General features: G+C 45.4%; 2 protein-coding genes across 4 annotated transcripts; one reads left to right on the forward strand and one right to left on the reverse strand.

Annotated features, from left to right (window-relative positions):
- Nucleotides 1-77: 77 nt before the first annotated feature.
- Nucleotides 78-3818, reverse strand: Fic (FIC domain protein adenylyltransferase). Its single transcript, XM_077643303.1, is given in 4 exon segments — nucleotides 78-1063; nucleotides 1621-1812; nucleotides 1814-1842; nucleotides 3299-3818. Coding segments are annotated over 4 exon segments (1464 nt in total). The 5' UTR covers nucleotides 3699-3818; the 3' UTR covers nucleotides 78-220.
- Nucleotides 3819-4014: 196 nt separating this feature from the next.
- Rad17 (Rad17 checkpoint clamp loader component) lies at nucleotides 4015-17506 on the forward strand. 3 transcript variants are annotated; one of them, XM_077643296.1, is made up of 18 exons: nucleotides 4027-4179; nucleotides 4269-4469; nucleotides 4667-4744; nucleotides 4806-4938; nucleotides 6766-6896; nucleotides 8055-8107; nucleotides 8234-8353; nucleotides 8429-8492; nucleotides 9411-9531; nucleotides 9644-9838; nucleotides 10598-10686; nucleotides 12130-12276; nucleotides 12373-12507; nucleotides 14209-14248; nucleotides 15252-15332; nucleotides 15443-15503; nucleotides 15582-15750; nucleotides 17373-17506. In XM_077643296.1, exons 1-17 carry the CDS (start codon nucleotides 4171-4173, stop codon nucleotides 15742-15744), a joined length of 1821 nt encoding a protein of 606 aa, XP_077499422.1. In that variant the 5' UTR covers nucleotides 4027-4170; the 3' UTR covers nucleotides 15745-15750; nucleotides 17373-17506. The 3 variants fall into 3 exon arrangements, with proteins under 3 accessions (XP_077499423.1, XP_077499422.1, XP_077499421.1); XM_077643297.1 differs by lacking the exon at nucleotides 17373-17506 and having other exon boundaries at nucleotides 4015-4179; nucleotides 15600-15797; XM_077643295.1 differs by lacking the exon at nucleotides 17373-17506 and having other exon boundaries at nucleotides 15582-15797.
- Nucleotides 17507-19167: the final 1661 nt, after the last annotated feature.

The following is a 19167-nucleotide window of genomic DNA, read 5'->3' on the forward strand; positions in this document are numbered from 1 at the left end:
CGCTGGAAGGCACTGAGGACAGTGCCAAACTCAAGACCACTTAGTGGCTGTCAGCTGGGATCAAGTATTGACTGGCTTTCTAGTGTAATTTGTGGCCCCGTGGTGGCTCTGTGGTTTGCAATGCCCTTTGGCTTGTGCGGACACCCATACGATGGTTTACCACCACGGCAACTGGCAGCAATCTGTGACTCACATCCTAGCCATGTTGTGTAGGCAAGCTTCAGCTCACGAATGCCACTTCACCCTCATTACTGTCCTGGCTTGTGAGAGCCCTTTGGTGCTTGGCATACTCGGTTGCATAGAGATATACGTCCAAAGTCCGCTCGGTGCACTCGGCGATAAACCGCACAAATGGCCTGACATCCCCCTCGTTGCCCAGCTGAAGGTATTCATAGTAGAGCGAGCGGTCCTGCTTCCGCACAATCACCGGTGGATAACCAACTCTCATCAGCAGCAGGTTCATCAGCAACCGTGCAGTCCTGCCGTTGCCATCGACAAACGGGTGTATGAAGACCAGCTTGTAGTGGGCGAGTGCCGCATACTTCACTGGGTGAAGCCTAAGGGCTTCTTCCGAGTTGAGCCAGTCAACGAAGTCTTCCATGAGGTCCCTGACCAGTGAAGCCTTCGGCGGCGTGTGCTCACCCACAAACACCTGGGTCCTGCGGAAGGTGCCCGCGTCTACAGGGTCAACATGTCCCAGGATGCGCCGGTGCATGGCCAGGATGTCGGTCACCGTGAGAAGTGCCTTGTTGACCAGTGTGTTGTTGACGAACTTGAGTGCTGCGTCGAGGCCCAGGATCTCGTTGTGCTCCATGATGCTCTTGCCGGGCACAGCGGTGCGCGTCTCGACCACCATCCGGGTCTCTGCCAGTGTCATGGTGTTGCCCTCGATAGCCACTGTGTGGTGGATGTGCTGGAAGTAAGCCTCCTTCTTCATGCGCTTGAGTGATGGGTCACCCTCGGGTATCTGGATGAGGAAGAGCCGCTTCTTGTCGATGCGCGTCAGCTGCTTCTCGTCCAGCTTCTCCACCACGGGTAGGGTGCGTTGACGGTTGACCAGTGCCTGCAATGTTTGCATCACAATGCGTGGCTATACAAACCGGTCAGTAGAGACAGCCTGAGAGAACATTGATGCTATGTTTCCAATTCATAGCCGGGTCATGCTTTTGCTATTGCAGGGTACTTTCCTATCGCCCCAACAGATGATGAAGCAGAGCAGCCACCCCAAGAATGCTTTATTTCATCTTGCGCAATGGAAGGAACGGCCTGTGACTATACCATGTGTAGTCTGCTTTGATGCAGGCAATACTGTTATAAAACAATGCTAATTCTGCCATCGTATTTAATAAATATAATTGTTTGCGATGTTAATGAAAACTGTTCCACAACACGACAGCCTTCTTAAAATGCAGCAAACAGAAATTTGTGGCCTCTACCATTTCTGGTACCTACAAAACTAGGACAGTGGCCACGACCGCCTGTTAGGCTTTGCTGCCTGGTTAGGCAACAAAAACAGCTTGCCGTGGCAAACAAATCTGAACCCTTCTTTAAACAAAGCCACGGCCTGCTCTGGGGGAAGAGTAGGGAAAGATTGAAGGAAAACTGCTCAAAGTACTGCACCTGTGAATGGTCTGGCTTGACGACCAGGGCACGGCTGTACATGTGGTCAGCCTTGATGAAGTCCTGCTGGTGGTTCTCAAGGAACTGCCCATACTCTGTGAGAATGTCTGGCTGACTGGGGCTCAGGATGAGTGCGTGCTGGAAGAGCTTGAGTGCTTTCTCATACTTGCCCAGCGCCACCATGTGCAGGGCTTGCCCGTAGTGATGTAAGCGCTTCGACATCTGCGAAGAGGCCAACACATTGTTCTGGTTATAAAATTTCTACAGCCCGAGCCTGCAGCAGCGTTATTCTGGAAGCCAGATTCGACATTCAATTTGACATGTGCCATTCTACTTGATCTATTTATTCGAATACCTCACAGGCTCCAGCCGGAGTATTATGGGAGTACTGTGTGAAAGAGGAGTTCAGTCCTTCAGAGTCAAAAGTGAGAGATTAGAGCACAGACACCAATTAGAGTGTTTTATTTCAAGTGACTTGTTAGCCATTAGTATAAATGGATTGCCCTGTGGTATTCTTCTATGGCTGCTATATAATTGATAACATTTTCTTGATGCTGTTTCGGTTTCAGCAACCGAACAATGGCTGCGATGCGTAAGGCGCGGTTACGGTATGCGAGGCATGAAAAAACAATATAACCCTAAATGTAGTTTTAATTCATTAAACACTTATGCCAGCCTGCTTTAAGGGTTTTAATTACTACAAACGACATATCAGGGGCTATACTGCAGTTTTTTTCATGCCTCGCATGAACACACTTTACATGTCACGGGCATCGTTTGGTTGATCAAACCAAAAACAGCATGAGAGATAAAATCCAATTATAAATTAGCAGTTGTAGGCATATATCATGTGATAAAATCGCTTCTCAGCTTAAAAAAGCCAACTACTGCCAGAACATCATATGCTGCAGAAAAAGACAAATAATTATTAAATCAGAATGCATGAAAGTGTGCTCAGTATTTCGATTTGCTTGAAATATGCTGCCTTGGCTAAGCTAGTTGAGATGCATTTTTTGCGCGTGTGTGTGTGTGTGTGTTTGGGGGGGGGGGGGGGGGGGGGTAAGACTGCTACTCTTGCAGTAATCACTGCTGGTAAACAGTATGAATCGAGAATTTTATTGGTTAATGTGTTCATTTGCCAATACTGCCGTGAAATCTAACTGTTCACTGTTAATGTGCTAGTTAACTACGTAATTCAGTCAAAAAAAGAGTAGGTGTCAAGACGAAACCTCAATGGGGTTCTATTGGCGCGTGTCGGCGCGCATTTTAAATTGCATTGCAGACGCTAGCAGGAATATTCGACGTCACCGCATGGGCTCTCGAAATTGATTAAATGAGACTGTATGCCTAAAGGGGGGTGCATTGAAGCGCCCTACTGTAAGCTAGGCCGTAACGTAGGAGCTACTACTACCGGCGGAAGAGTGGTTTCGCGCGCCCGTCTATCCGTTTCCGTGACAGCTGGGATTTATGCCAACTCCTCGAATAGTGTGTCTAAAATCTCCGCCGGCAGTGAATGACGCACGCGGGTGAGACCGTATACTTGCCAGTTGCGCAATGCGGAAGCTTTGAGGGAGAGGAGGCGGGGACAGCAGCGCACAGCTGGTTGGGAGTTTCCTAAAACGCGCTCACCGCTCCCGACAGTCAGCGCGAATAGGAACAATGCGCAAAGGCAAACTACCATTTCTGCCGTTCTCGTCTTTCGGTTTCCGCGCCGGCAGGTGGTTGTAGACGTCGACGATCTCCTCTTCGGTCACCTCGAGATCGTTGCTGTCTGGCAAGAAGTTCGGTAGCGCCCGCGTGCTTTGCTTGTCGGCGAGCTCCGTGCGCTTGTAAGGCGTCAGCTCCAACTTGGATGCGGCCTGCCGCGGTCGCTTCAGATTCCACACCGACGGAGTCCACACGAGAGCCAAGCTCACGAGCAGCACAAGTATTCCGACGATCATGAACGAGGCGCTGAAACTGGCCACATACTTGTGGGATCGCAGGTCCTGAAACAGCGCCGACATAATCCAGTGATGTGTTGTCATCAACATGTTCTCCAGCTTCACATACAACCAGATGAGCACGTTGTAATTCATTCTACAGCTGACAACTGGCACTCTTTACCGCACATCGCATGCTCGGTGGTACCGGGCATTGCATCAGAGTATCGGGGGCGAAAATACACATCAGCCTTGCGGGCACGTTGCTAAGGGCGCAGTGAGCAGCTGCTCCTAGAGGACGCCTGCTACCTTTCACAAATTGAACGAATACCTGCCTGTTGTGGGAACAGGCACACCTGACTCTTCATTCGCGCAATCTTTAAATACAGGCAAACCCATCAGGCACCGTGCCCTCAATTCGCAACAAATATTATGTGAAATGCGAATAGCCGGAAGAAGTCAAAGCAAGTACGAAACCTAATCCAGATTTTAGGCCAGTTTTGTTTTAAATGTCGGGTTGTGTCCGGCGTAATTGATTTCGCAGGTTTGCTCTAAATATGTAAAAGCGTGGTTATTATTTGTGAGCTATACAAAGAGAATATTGTGTCTTTAGCCTGCACCAAGGTACATGATGAACGTAAGTGATGCGTCGCTGACAATCTTGTAAAGTCCACTTTTGCGATGCGCTTCTGCTAAAAACTCGCTCTCGCATGTTCTGTTTTTAAGTGGGTAAAGCCTGAAGACGGATTTTGTTTGGAGCCCCCGGCAGGCCAAAGCACGCGCAGTCGAATGAGAAGGAAACGTCCAGCTGCGAAACAGAACGACTGTTCTGCGACATACGACGGCGGCACCTCGGAGCAAAATCTAGCGGAGAGCGCTGTCCTCACCGATGGGACATGGGTGGAGAAATTCGCTCCCAAAAGTCGCGTAAGCCCTTGTAGAGCTCATTTTTTGCCTCCAAGTGCTAAAGTCAACCCTTTTGTAAGAAGCACGGTAAGCCAATTGAGGCATATTGTCACTTTTTCGCTCGTGTTCGCTTGCTTATTCCGTGACCTGCGCACTCGCTCCGTAAAGCGATTTCATGAGTTAACACCAACATGCTGTCGGTAACTCTTCCGTTTCAGAATGACTTGGCTGTCCATCGAGATAAAGTAGAACAAGTTTCTCGCTGCATTGCGGAAAAGCTCAGTTCTGGGAACAAGGTAATTGAGGACAAAATTGATTCGAACTGAAGCCTGATTCGCCCTTGTATATTGGTTTCAGAACGCAGGCGCCATCGTACTTCTCTCTGGGCCAGCTGGCTCAGGAAAGACAGCAACGCTGCGGTGTCTCGCCGCCGAACAAGGCTTCACCATTTGCGAATGGGTCAACCCTGTTTCCCTGACCGCTAGAGCTGGTACGCACTACGCTTCCCCCAGACCGCCCTCAACTTGTCACTCCAGCGTGCCATTATGGCGATTATGGCTGCCAGAGATGGCAGCAATGACGCTGTAATTCGAGTATGGTTCTAGAAAGGCTGTGTCTGCAAGCGGAACCACTGCTGCCGCTTGTTCACTGCATGCAATGGCCGCTCAGTTTAACAGGCTAGACAGTAACCACCATCACGGTCATCATCACCATAGGATCCTTCGTAACACTAACTGCATGCTACCAGTCTTCCGTTAGCTTGTTTGTTACTGACTGATTACAAAATATTACACTTCATAACGATATTTACTGCTGCCGATTTAATCAAAGAAGCTAGCGGTAGTAATTTTACCTTCCTGAAGGGCAACACAGCGCTACATGTATTATATGGATCACACTGTAGTGCCACCGAATGTTACTTTCGGATGAAACTCAGCAGCAGTTATCGCTCCATCTGGATGGAGTGCTTGACATGCTGTTCAAGGATAGACTGCGCCCCACAGCTTCGTTTCAGACTGTCCTACCCACCATTTTGTTTTAAATTTCCAGTTTTAAGTTGCTTCCAAAACAGATGCACTGATTTAAGCTAATCAGATGAAAACCCACTGATGCTTATGGTCAGGTGGCACAGAAAAGCACTAGATTGTTGCCCGCTTCAGGGGCCCCATTTACAGGATCATCTAAGCGCAGTGGCAAAGCACTCTGCTATCTCAGCACTGTTTGCCTCATTGAAGTGAAGGGGAGAAAAGAAAAGGATAGCTGCTAGTGCTCTTACATGCTGGGCCACGGGGTTTTGCTTGTTTATTTTGCTGTCATCTGCCCTGAAACTCTTACTTTGTTATTGTGATCCCAAGAGATCGTCAAATGCTGACAAGCAGTAAATTGGTGGTGATGAAAGCTTGCAGAATAAGGAAGCTAAAGTGACACATTGCGCCCAAGCTTTAGTGGTTTCTTTTATCTAGTTGCCAGGCACACACATGGTCTCACAGTTGTTTACTAGGTAGCGCAAAAAACGCACGAGGGACGGAGTAAAAGGGACACAAAAACACGTTCATGAGCGTTTCTAGCATTCAACTGCATTTCTAGTACAGCGGGCCCATCTTTTTGTGTGTCTCCTGCTTCTCCTTCACTAATCTCGTCCGTTTTTTGCGCTTCCTAGTAAACAACATGCATCATCAACTAGCCTGGCAGCTTGCTCTCCTGAATGGTCTCACAGCATTGGGGCTAAGCTGAAGGCACTTTCAGTATGGCATTGCTGGCCCATGGTTTGCCAAGGGCAACCTAACAATTTTTTACATTTGAAAACAAGTGTATGCTCTTTGCTGGCTGTCATTTCAAATCTGCTAGCCACATCCACTAACTATGCTGCAAGCACAGCTTCTTGTCCCCATACTTAGAAATACTATCTATCATCAGGCCTTATTCTCAATTTGGTTTGGTCTTGCTTTAGACTCAAGAAAGACATCTTTTAACCTTTTCCTGTGAACTGTCAGATTGGTATTGTGCCGATGTACATGTCTTAGAAGCCTTACTGGCCAGGTATTGTGTGACAAACATCACAAACAGCTGTAGCGTGCTAAATGCTTTACAAGCATCGATTTTGATTGACCATTGCTAGATAAGATGCTGTTCAAATAGTTCAAAGTGTGAATGAATACCACTGCAGGACAGTGCAAGGTGTTAAAAAAAAGAAAAGCTGATGATGATTTGAAATTTTCTAGTTTCTGATTTAATTTTAGATTTGTGGGGTCCACTTTGTGATCCAACATGTTTATGCTTGTCAAAAATAATATGTGACGTTTCCTTGTTCGTTTAGAATATAACCAGAACTGGGACTTCGGAGGTGTCACTGGACAGGTTGAGCAGTTTGAGGATTTCCTCTTTCAGTCAAGCCGTTACCCTTCTCTTCTGAGTGAGGACTCTGCCAAGAGGATTGTGCTAGTAGAGGTACGGACTGCATGGGAGCATAGTGTTCGTCGCATAATTCATGGTATGCCGAATCATTGATTGCAGCCTGGTTCAACATTAGTGATATTTTTACCGCCGCCTATACTGCTATGGGTGCCAATGCTAAAGAGGATGCCAGTGGCAGTATTGCTTAAAGGGATCAAGAATTAACATAGATGTGCTATGAGATTATGGTGGGAGCTGAGTCTTTGCCTTGTAATGACAAAATCGGACACAGTATTATTGGCTAGATATGAAATTCAAAGTTTAATTTGGTACAGAAAAGTGCAGAAAAAGAGCTGATGCAAAATTCTGCAGTGAAACCTTGCTGCTATCACTGCAGCTTACCTACATGATCACGTATCGGCATACATAATTTGGCTGATGTCGAATGCATTGTGTTCTTTTTTTTCTTTTAAAAATCTTTCGTATATTTTATTAACGTTTAAGTTTTCTTTACTGTCTTCTGGAGTAAAAGTAAAGTTTGGGCTCCATTGCTACGACTTGGCGTCATCCTTCGGTGGTTTTGTACATGTGTGCCGTGAAATTCCACTGCTTGTCATTTTAGTTCCTTCCTTCTGGCAGTGAACACTTCATGAGGATGGGGCAGGGCTAGCTTACCATGCACAGTGCAAATGCATTGTGTGCAACTGGATAGAATCTCATTTGTCTTTTGTTTTGGGGCTGTTTTTAGTGAAGTCTATTTTCCTATGCAGCTGTGAAAGAGAACAAAACGCTGCTCATCACCTCTGACTGGCTGTTGGTGGCATGTGTTTTGCATCACTTGACAGAATGCTAATTTTCTTTTGCTTTGGGGCTATTTTTGGTAGTGTTCAGATGCATGTTTTTCAGTATTTTTTTATAATGTTTTTCCTTCCATGTTAACGAAGTATGCAGTTGATTGTGGAAGTGTAATTTTACGCAGGTTTATTGTGCAAGTATAAAAAATAGCAGTATCAAGGAAGAGGGTGACATTCGAAATGAAGGTGTGCACAAAACACTCATAAAATGTTAAACCGAAACTTTTGCTTGCCACCGTCAGCATGAAAGCGCATAGTGTAAGCATATAGCTCACTATAAAAGCAGCACTTTGCATTGCATCAGCTTGTAAAGGATTCATGCTGCTGTTTATTCCATGAAGTGCACTTAATGTTTCAGGACTTGCCGAACATCTTTATCAGGGACCCGGGAAGCTTGCGCATGACACTCAGGTGAGCACCTCAGTGTGGTACGAAGCAGCTGCCATATCAAAGACTTCATTTCTCCAGTGTCTTAATGCTTGCATTAGTTAGTTTGATGCAACTTATTTACAAGTAGCTTTGCATTTATTCTTTTAGGACATGCTGTCGGGTCTCTATTGCACCCCTTGTATTTATAATCAGCGACTCAGCTGACCAACTTGAACACCGCCTCTTTCCCGAGGACTTTCTGCGGGAGCTGGAAGTCACCAAAATCGCGTAAGACCACCCTCTTGTCTACTCTACTGGAAGGTTGCTGAAAGGAAGGCTCACATTGGGCATGTCTTGGTGCAGGTTCAACCCCATTGCAACAACCTTTGTAGCAAAAGCACTCTGTGCACTGCTTGACAGAGCTGCGGTAAGTTTTCTCGGAATCCTGCCTGTGTTCATATTGAGCTGGTTTTCGCCACAGTAGCTTGGCTGCGGCATTACGCTACTGAGTAAGCAATCGTAGGCTTGATTCCAACCATGGCAGCCATGTTTTGATTGGGGTGAAGCCCTGTTCATATTTCACTACAAATTGAAGAATTCCAAGTGGTTGAAATTAATTCAGAGCCTTCTACTGCAGCATGCGCCTTGCAGCCGAGACTGTAACTTTGGCTCGTAAAAATTTAATTATTGGTGGTATTGAGCTGAGCAGGCCTTTCGGTTTTAACATCTGCTCTTTTTTCACATAACTGTGTTGTTGCTTAGTTTTTTAGTTTTTGAAAAAGCAATTTCACCATGGAAACCAATTTGTGCAGTACTGCTTTGTGCTGGAAACTGGAATAAAAAAATAATGAGAGACCCTTGAGATACCCTTGTGTGGACATATCTGCGGCCCAATTGCAGGGTTTTGTGATAGACTGCTGATTTCTTCCTGCTGCATTGTATGAGCTGCAGGAAGTTAGATTAACAGGTTTAGCTATTACACTTGACTAGGTCTTTTGACAGTGGAGAAAAAGCCAGTTGGCTGTTCTCTTGTCTTGTTTTCCTGTAGTTCCTGCTCTCAGACAGGCTTTTTGCCATTTATAAGCTCATTTAAGGGAAAATAAGGGGTTGTAAGCATGTCTATTGAATGTAAGAAGGGTTCAGGGCTTTTAATTAGAAGTTTGGTTAGCCTTGGGGAATATGGCTAACTTTTTATCTCTTTCTATAGTTTTATTCCAGTTATTAGGAGAGTGAATGAACGACGGTGTAGCAGATTAGGGTAATTGTCAAGCAGCAAAAAATATGCATTCGCTTATGTAAGTGGACCTGATTGTATTCTCTGATGTGTCCCTCCTTGCCTCAGCAGCAGTCACAGACCATCACTCATGAGCCCACTCCTGATGACATCGACAGCATTGTTGCAGCCAGCAATGGAGACATTCGCAGTGCCATTAATGCCCTTGAATTCTTCTGTTCTCCTAGTCAAAGTAGGTGTTGCCTTTGTGGGCATCTTGAGTTTCTTTCTGCTTGTCATAAGTCTCATGTATATATAAGTCTACGTACAGCACGGAGGAAAGCTGAATGTGTGAAAAATCATAGGCGCTGGTCCCACACGAAGCAAGCCCGCTGCAACACGGCAGTGGAGTGGTGCCGCCAAAAAACGACGAAAAAAGTCGGTCAAGTCTGACACGTACAGCAGTGGCATTGGACGAGACGCACCGCTGACCCTCTTCCATTCATTGGGGAAAATCCTGCACTGCAAGCCCAAGCAAACCGAGCAGACTTCAAAATTAGGTTGGTGCTGCTAATCTTTGTTTGTTACTAGTGATTTGAAAAGAAGCAATATAGCCACTGACTAAACGAGAGTGTAGGACGATATTTCAGAGTCGATGCGGATTTCTTGATCAGAAAGGAACCTATATGGGTTCCAATGTGTCACACTGCTGTATGCACATTGACTTATGCAGTGACTGTACTGCTTCTCTTCACTTCTTATGCCTCACCAGGATTTTTTCAAATCCTTGATTACATTATTACTACTTGGCATGCATGAGCTGAATTTGGGCTCTTAGTTTGTTCATTCAGAGAGGTTTCATTTTTTTGTGATAGTAAATTCTAGTGACAGATATGGAGTGGTCCGCCCACTCCTCTGCAAAGTGCCTGAACTCAGTTCGGAGCATGTGTGCTCAGGCAAGAGCCAGCCAGGGGGGTTCTTGCATGCTGCTGACGGAGAAACTACCTGGCATTCCTTGTGGTTGTCCTCACGCATTGGCTAATGCTGAATGGAGACAACGGGGTGCCAAAAGAGAGTACTCCACTAAAATGAATATGCCATGCAGGCTTCTGGTTGAAGACATGAATTTCAGCAGAACAGTCTGGAGTAGCCGTGGCTCTCTGACCACTCCCAACCTGTCAGATCGAAACACGCAGTCCACGATCCGGATTGATTTTTGCCATAGCCTTGCTCTTAAAAGAGCGGAAAAAGTTGGTCGCTCTGAATCTGTGATTGGACTTCACCATATCAGAAGTTATTTTATTTTTTTTTTACTGCAGAGGGAGGATCTCAAGCGTCAAGTGCTGACCTGTCATTGGTGACCACAAAGGATCCGGAAAAGCACACTACTGGCGATAGGAATCCCGAGGTATCCAACCTAAACTTGATATTGTCACACTCTGTCATGGTGTCCTTTTTGCTTGAAACAGCTTTTACCCCGAGCTTGTAAACACACTGCTGCATAATGCAAATTCTGAACTGAAGGCAACATGTGCTTGGGTGGAGTACCACCTTAGACGGAATGTCGCGTGTAAAATGCTTTTTCGCTTGCTTGCCTGTGCATCAGTGTTAATTTGTTAATTCTCTTTCCTGTTTCTTGCATATTCATTTAGGTACACCTGTGCTTTGTTAGGCATTGATTCGGCACATTCTTTAAGGACAATTTTGCTGAAAATAAATGAAGTGGGTTGTGAAATTTTCACTTGTGATTTATAAAGGTTGTGAAAGATATTGCACTTTGTAAAATGTGGTAGGAAAGCGTTAATTATTTTACCCCGCAAACAATCCCATGGTATGCAAAGTTACTTGTCACAATCCATCACTCTAATGGGGATTCAGCATGCTGAAACCACACAAGAGCATCTGTTGATTAATCCAGTCACCGTCAGTGTACCGGCACTGTGTGGTGGGAGGAATCTCATGGGCCAGATTTCAGATATCCACAGAAAGTGAAAAGGCACTTGCTTCGTATTGCTCTTTATGCATGGCTTCCACAACTCATGTATTGTGCTTGTGGCCTGGCGCACTTGTCTCTGGTACTCGTCTTGGTACTTGGCACTGGTACAGAGATGGTACATATACTTGTTTGTGACCCTGTGTTTACCTCTGGTTCATACCATGCATCTTTCCACCTCCTTGGTCTTTACTTGCCCAGTGACATTGAGCGGTGCCACTGCCGTAGCCATAGTAAACCAAGAAAAGCAGACATAAACGTGGAAGCCTGCAGAAAATAAGGGTGAACGAAAGTGACGACTATGTGGCAGTCCTGCAGTGTAAGCATGGTATTGCAGGTATTGCTTCCCAGGGGTAGGGAGTCTGGAAGTATTGTGGATCACACCATCTGTGAAGGACTGGTGGAGAAGAGAATAGGCATTGAAGAGGATAGACAGTGAAGAGGGAGATTTGAGGTGTCTATACAGTGACCCTTGAAGGAACTAGGCATCTGGTATCCTTCAGTCCAGGCTCTGTCGGGCCAGAATGAAATGTGAACACCACCTATGAACAAATTAAAATATTCTGCCTTGCTATTTTCATCTTTAGTATACAACTAGTGCTGTTCATGTTCCTGTGTAACGAAGCCAGCAAAGTACATATTTGTAAGCCAATTGCAAAAGAATGTCTCGGTGCGCAGTAGAAAAATATGGAGTATGCATATTCGCGTTTCATTTTGTTTCGACAGTACATATTTAAGTACACATTTTGACGTGGGATGGTTTGTGCAGTTGTGAAGAATATCGATCAAGGGGTGCTGGAACAAAGCAACTTTAAGTCTTGGTAGTACTCTTCACACGTTTGCCTCTCACTCACGCAGGATGTGTTTGAGCGATCGGGGGTGTCTGGAGAGTTGTTTGCCCTCTTCCTCCATCACAACATGCCGGACTTTGCTGCCGACGTTTACACAGTGGCTGAATGCTGTGAGTGGTTCTGCCATGGGGACGTGCTGTTCTCCGAATGGACTGTGAGTAGTGGGCCACAGTGGTTAAGCCCCCCAGTCACTTCGGAATGAATGGTTCGGTATTGATTCACTGCCCCTGCTTGCTACTATCTTTGGCAGAGTGAGAATGTAATGGAGACGCACGCAGTGTCGGTGATAACAAGAGGACTCATGTCCAGCCTTGCACAGTCGACAACCAAGAGCGCTGGATGGAAGCCCCTTGGAAAACCACAGTGGTCGGGGGCCCTGAGAGATGTAAGCATTGCTGGTGCACATTGTGTGCTTGTTACGGAGAGCGATAACAGTTACTAGATATGACGTTAGACACACTGCTCAGAAATGCACTGGCATACCAAAATGTCTATGAGCTGTGAGGAAACAAAACTTTCTATATGAAAACTATAGAAAATGCTTCTACTTTTGCATTTTTCTTTTCTTTTTTTTTTGCTTTCTCTATTTATGCGCCCAGAGTTGCCGAAACATGGAACACGACCAGGAGTTGGAGGATCAGAGATGAAAGATCATAGAGTTTGCCATTCTTGCATTTCTTGTGCCAGGGTCTTTTGACACCTTCCTACTGCTCAGGAGACTACTGCCTAATGCAGCAGGACAGCTTGTTTTACCACCTAGAGTGGCGGTGCTGCTGTGCCATGGCAAAGTGCTCTGTTTGGAGGGGGATCGGCGTCACGCATTGTGTACTTAGCTTCAGAGTTCACCTGTGTTGTGTCCTCTAAAACACATGCAAAACCACCAAGAAAGTATAAAACTTGTGTCCAAGTTGTGCCTTGTTTTTGTGAAAGATAAATTAATGAGCTGCATTACCTAATTGCATTCTACTCTATTCCTGACTTAACTAATGCCTGCCTTCTTTATTGCTTCACTAACCGAGCAGTCCCTTTCCACGGGCAGGTGTTTGTTCATTGCAGATCAGCAGCTTGTTGCCTGCTGATCAATGCTGGGTGCCACTCGCAGTGGCTTGTTCTGTCTCTGTACCTAACTTCTGAGGCTAGAACTTGCTTTATTGTGTGTAAGCACTAATCCAATGGGTATCAACCCCGAGCAAAATGTCCCTTGTCTCTTCGCATTGTCTGTTCACCTAACGTGAGCGCTCTGTCCCGCAGCACTGCCCGCTCTTCGTTGTCTTCTACATTCTCTGTAGTTTTCTGTTGGGTCAACCCTGAGCAAGATCTTGGGATGTTTGTATTCTTGTGGCTTTTGTATGCTTGCGGTGTTTGTGGGTTTGTGGCAAGTGAAAGTAATAAATAAAAAGTAATCAAATAAATATTCACGAGCTGCAGCGCAAACAGATCAGTTTCACAGGCCGCTGTGCAAGAGCACTAAGCTATTGCCATAGCCGAATACGCCTCAGGTAAAACTGCAGCACACTGTTACGCTGTGCATAGCACATTGTCTTCTTTGTGCACTGATCCTGCTATGAAACTAATATTCACGCTTTGAGCTATCTACAAGTAGTGACAGAGAGGTGCGTACTGCAAGCGTTTGAGTCCACAACGTTGTGGCAGAAACACTGCACTAGGGCAGTGCGCTTTGGCATTGACAACTTGGCGGAGAAACCCATAGGCTGCCGGCATACATTGGGTAAATTGACATTGACGATGAAAAAGTTGAAGATGTGCATAGCTGGCTCCCTGGGTCAGTGGAAACCTCAATCACGTTTTCAGGTATGTGGCGATGGTGTCCACCTGCGAAAAACTGTGCTTTTGCAAAATGTTTGGTGCTTAGCAATGCTAAACTTTCAGCAGTTTTTTACCATACAGGAAAAGCTATTAAACGACTGTTATTAAACGCTATTGAACGAGCATGCACATCTGAGGGAGAACATGTTGGGACACCTTCCACACCAGTGACATGGTGGTGGGATGCTACGAGAAAGCATTATTACAAATTTGGGTGTGTTCATCTGTCCTTAATTCTTTATTTCTTTTTCCATTTTAGATCAAACAGAAACTGTATGACCTGAGAGTTGCATTTAAAGGCAAGCAATCCCATTTTCTCATATCAGTTACCTTTCACAGACAGGCTTTGACAATACATTTGTTGGCGAAGAGAGCTTTTTCATACTCCTTCCTTGATGACTGCTCAACTTGTTAGAAAAGCATTGAAAAGCAGTGTAAAGCTTGTATTAGGTGATGTACTAGCTGAAAGACGAAAAGGGACCCTTATATGAATTATCAGTGTAGTTCTAATGTCACCTAAAGTTCACTTTTTCTTATCTGCAGCAAGGGCTGAGCATTGCATCGAACAGTCTACCATTGGGCCAAGTGGCAAAACTCTATTGTGTCCATTATGCCAGTTTGTGATTAAGGTCGACCCCTGAGCATAGCGATGTGCAGTGAAGTGAAAATTCAACAAACACTTGGGAGTTTGAAGTGCATTATTCTGATTGCCATTGTTTTTAAAGATTGTGTGGTACTGCTTGAGTGCTTAGTGGTCCATGAAATGTGTGATGGTGTTGCATGACGTTATGATGTCTCTGCTGCTATGACACGTCGAGTACATGTAGTACATGTAGGCTGGCACTTGTTGAGAGCTTTCTACACAGGCATTCATGCAATACGGCAGCTAGAGAGGGGTGTCAGCTGTGAAACTTGGCACTGTAAAGCATGAAGGATTTAAGCTTTCACATTGCCTTTCCCCAGTAACCTGCGCTCAAAATTCAGGAAGAAAGGAAACGTCTGGTTGGGAGAGTAAGCGTTTTGTTCACATTACTGTCCATGCAAATGTGACAAAAACACATGGCCCCAATGGGCTTTGTGCTTGTTCACACTGTCGATTGTCGGAACGGCAAGTTTCCTTACTAATGAGATGCAAGTACATTGAAGAAGTTTGGTTTCCAATCAAAACTGCCCTTAATTCGGACCGTCCATGTAACAAGGTACTGCCATACCAAAAAAAAAAAAAAATGTTCAGCCACAAATGTGTTGCCCATCTGAGAGCAAATTATTTTTTTTTTACCTTTTGGTCAACGCACCAATCAGGGCAGCACAGCACAGGGCGAGAGCTGCAGTTGGACAGGGTACCATACTTGGCTCTTCTCCGGGGAAGCAGCGTGCAGCTTTGTGAGTATTATTCTCTGTGCATGTTGCCCTGGTCTTCTTTGTTGTACATTCTCTGAGCATTGTTTCAGCTTGTGCTGTATGGCAATTGCACACCGATTTTTTATCCTTAGCAAACTCCCAGAGGCTACTTGTTGACGAAATTGGTGTGCTGGCTAACAGGAATCCCTTACGGTGAGCACTTACTCTTCATTTGTGCTCTATTGCTGTGCCCCAGATTTTTTACTGAAGATTTCGCCTCTAATCTGTTAGCTTTTCTGCGAACACCAGTTGGAGCAGCCTTCGTGAGCAAGACATGGTGGATGACAGACAGGTGGAACTCTCTGTGAACTACACGTGCAAAAACGTGGAAGCACTTCCAGACGCTCCTTGCTACTCAGACGAGGAGGTCGTCATTGAAGAGTTTGACGACTAATTGGAGGTGTCTGCTTTCTTCTTTTGCCTTGAATGAAATTTGCTGCCAGACTGTGCGTAATTGCACATCATGCACACTTGTGAAATAGGTGCGGTATTACCCATTCACGGTGCTTAACCTTCTATATTGAAGGCAGCATGTTTAGACTTTATGTAATGAACTTTTGCTCTTGTTGTGCAAATGTTGTGAAAATTATTGGTCTTGTTCACTCTATAAACTTTCGTATAGTTGTTCAAAGATTAGATTCATGCTGCACATAGCAAGTGGAATTTCAACATGAACTTGTTAAATATCTAATGAGATGCTACACATGGAAAATGCAGTGGCACAACTGTTGTAAACGCATTGTTAAGATAGCACATGTGTATGCTCTATGAACTCACATAATGAATGCACTTATTTAAGACGAGCTTACGCATCATTTTGTTTGACAGAAGTCATATTTTTCCTAAATAAATGCAAAATCTAAATTTTCACAAAAATATTGGAAAAAAGTGCATTTATTATGCGAGTAAACCAAGTAGTACACTGCACTGTTTGTGATCTTGTGATAGTTTTGTCTTTCTGGTTGCATAGTGTCATCTCTGCTCACATGTCTATGAATCCAATTTTTTTTTTCATGCTCGGCTTTCTTTGCAAAGTATATTCAGAAAAGCAAAATTACCGTGCATTAGTATCAGCTTAAACGTCTTAAAAGAGACTTCAGTTTGTTCCAATAGCATCACATCCCACAAGTGAATAATGTGCCCGCATAGGTCATTGTCATTTTGTTCGCAAAGTGCAGCTATTTGCTGGACCTATATGACATCCTAGAGCTTGAGCAGGCCTCAAGAGCACCGCATTATTTTTGTCGTCAAGGTCCCCTGTTTTCTCGGCGCTACTTATGTACCGGGACCCACACAAGCAGGCCCGTTGCAGAATGTGCTGAAGGCGGGCAGTGCCCATTGAGTCATTCACTATGGGGTTGGGTTTTTTTTTATCCTCAGGAATATTTTCTCCCCGCCTTTTGAACAAAGCATCCAGCCGTCAGTGATATTTCACTACATTGTACAGTGCATGCAGCAGTAAAAGTGAGGCTTTTGTGTTTCCTCGCTTGCGAAGTGTTACTGGGTTGCCGACGCACAGAAATTGAGACCTAAGCTACTGCATACAAGTTTGTACTGTTAGCTATGCAGGGCATATTGGTATAGTATAATGTAGTAGTACACCAAGGTTACTGTTGCTGCATACAGTGTTCACATTAAAAGAATGCGTTATTCGAAAGTTTGATGTCTCTGGTTCTTTAATACTTCACTGAGTATGCTATGCAAACACAGTGAAATGACAATTTACTGCATGAAGCACTTAGCAGCGTTACATATTTGCAGTTTTTTTGCGAAGCAGTCACAATTTTTTGCAGAATTCTTTCTCTCAAGAAACGAATTTTTCATGAGTACAATAAAACAAGCAGTGTAATAATACACTTTAAGGGAAAAGTATATACAGTCGAACCTCAGTATAATGAACTTGGATATTACAAATTATTTGCAATATCTAACTGTTCTTAAAAATTTTTAACAAAGACATGCAATTTCTAATTTATATATCGAACATAGTTGGTCATGAAATGCATATATTGAACTCCGCAGCGTCAAGCGGTACCCTCTCGGATGACAGGTGGCAAACTTTGCAGCACTGCACAATTGACTGATGGTGGCATGGCAAGCGTTCGCTTCAAGGTTCACGCTTTTACCGTGTGATCTCGCACCACTCTCCAAGAGCGCCACGGAAGATACAGCGGCGTGGAAGGCTGTAGCCTTGCAGCTTTCACTCTGACGTACGTCTTTTTCATGTGACACGGCTGTAATGCGTGGAGTTGGCCACCCTAGCTGGCACTTGGCTCGCTGCTGTTGCATGCTGGCGGTGCTGTGCTGGCGGTGCGGTGCCAGCCTATCGCGTTCATTTTTTTTTTTAGTGTGCTGCACTTATATGGCCATTCCCCGCTTTTAGCCGTTGTCTGTCTGTCTGTCTGCCTGTCTGTCTGTCTGAAGCCTGTTTTGTGGCATGCTGCTCACCTGCCCACTGGGTGGTGGGCAACCTGCCCATGTATATATATGTACAGGGGTGGTCAAAAGTTCCCAGGCCGCTTCGACCGAGCCAGGAGCAATTGCTCTCCGCTTTCGTGGCGCTGCCATCGATGGCGCGCCTCGGCGCACGCCGGCTTCGAGGGTGCGTGCTGAGAGGGCGTGAGATCCTCTCCCCTTCTTGCTCTCCTTGATAACGAAGCTGGGAAAAAGCTAGTGCGGCGTGTGCCTACCCTTTTCGCTCTTCGAATTCCGCTGTGGTAGAGAGCGTGGCCCCCAGCATGGTGCGTTACTTTACGGAAAACTGCAGTTTTTCGGAAAGTAAGGCACTGTGCTGAAGGCCATATCTAGTTGGACTCCGTGTGCTTCTCCGTACTTTTTGGCTTCCTGGCGTATGATACTGTGCGTTTACCTTCACATAAGCTCTGTAGCGGCATCTGCGGCACTTCTGAAGTGCTGTTTTCTTGAATTTCCTTTTTAGTTCCTGAACGTTGGCAACATATAAACTTGGTCAGATTCCGGCATGTTCGCTTTTGTTCTGGAAGAATTCTTGTTCGCAGAAATGTTGCAGGGCTTGGTCCTAAGCTGTGTGGTAATGGGTGAATTCGGAGCCTCCGCGCACGTAATGCTGGAAAAGGAGCTGCGGTGCTGGAGCAGCTAGCTTATGTTGTTGACGCTTTGGCTAAGTATTTCGTACGCTCTGTGCAGAACGTTCAGTCTATTACAGCAACGCTTGCGGCGCTTGCGCGAGTTTCTCTGTGCTCAAGAGCACGAAACGGTGAAGAGAACTCATGTGCCGTAATGTTAGGGAATAGGTGCTCAAAGTGTATAAGCTTCACTACCTAAGCCCCACCGATGGCAGTACCTGCCATAGAAGGCCAGCGGCGCATCGCTTGAACACTGTACCACTGCGCCAGGAGTGGTAGGAAGACTCCCAGGGATCCATAAGTGTAGAGAATGAGCAATTCTGCATATATGGACATTAACCCATTATCGCTATCCGAAAAACACTGGATGTGAGCACCAGAACCGAAGTGAAAACCAAACTTCTAGCACACCTAATTTACATTTGGCCTAACTTCACAAATCGACAATCATTTTTTTTTTCAATGTGATAGCCTTTAGGTTGTCATCTCACAAAAAATTTCCAGCATCTCTATCATGAAATTCCCTGATTGGTCGAGAGAGGTCATGTGACCTTGTGACATCATCACAACCTGCCCACCGTGGCAGTTAAATTAATGATTGGTCGAGAGATGTCACGTGCGTGACTGCAACGTCATCACAACATGGCACGTGGCAACCGGCCCACCATAGCACCTGGCAATGAAAATAATTAAATTAAATTAAATGCAGTTGC

The sequence above is a fragment of the Amblyomma americanum genome, chromosome 11 (assembly GCF_052857255.1).
Source record: "Amblyomma americanum isolate KBUSLIRL-KWMA chromosome 11, ASM5285725v1, whole genome shotgun sequence".
In the NCBI taxonomy this organism is placed as follows: domain Eukaryota; kingdom Metazoa; phylum Arthropoda; class Arachnida; order Ixodida; family Ixodidae; genus Amblyomma; species Amblyomma americanum.

Coding starts and splice junctions, on each gene's coding strand:
- Rad17 (XM_077643296.1), top strand. Junction 4,939..6,765: donor TTCCCTGACCGCTAGAGCTG/GTACGCACTACG, acceptor TTGTTCGTTTAG/AATATAACCAGAACTGGGAC. Junction 12,508..14,208: donor GGTCGGGGGCCCTGAGAGAT/GTAAGCATTGCT, acceptor TTTCCATTTTAG/ATCAAACAGAAACTGTATGA.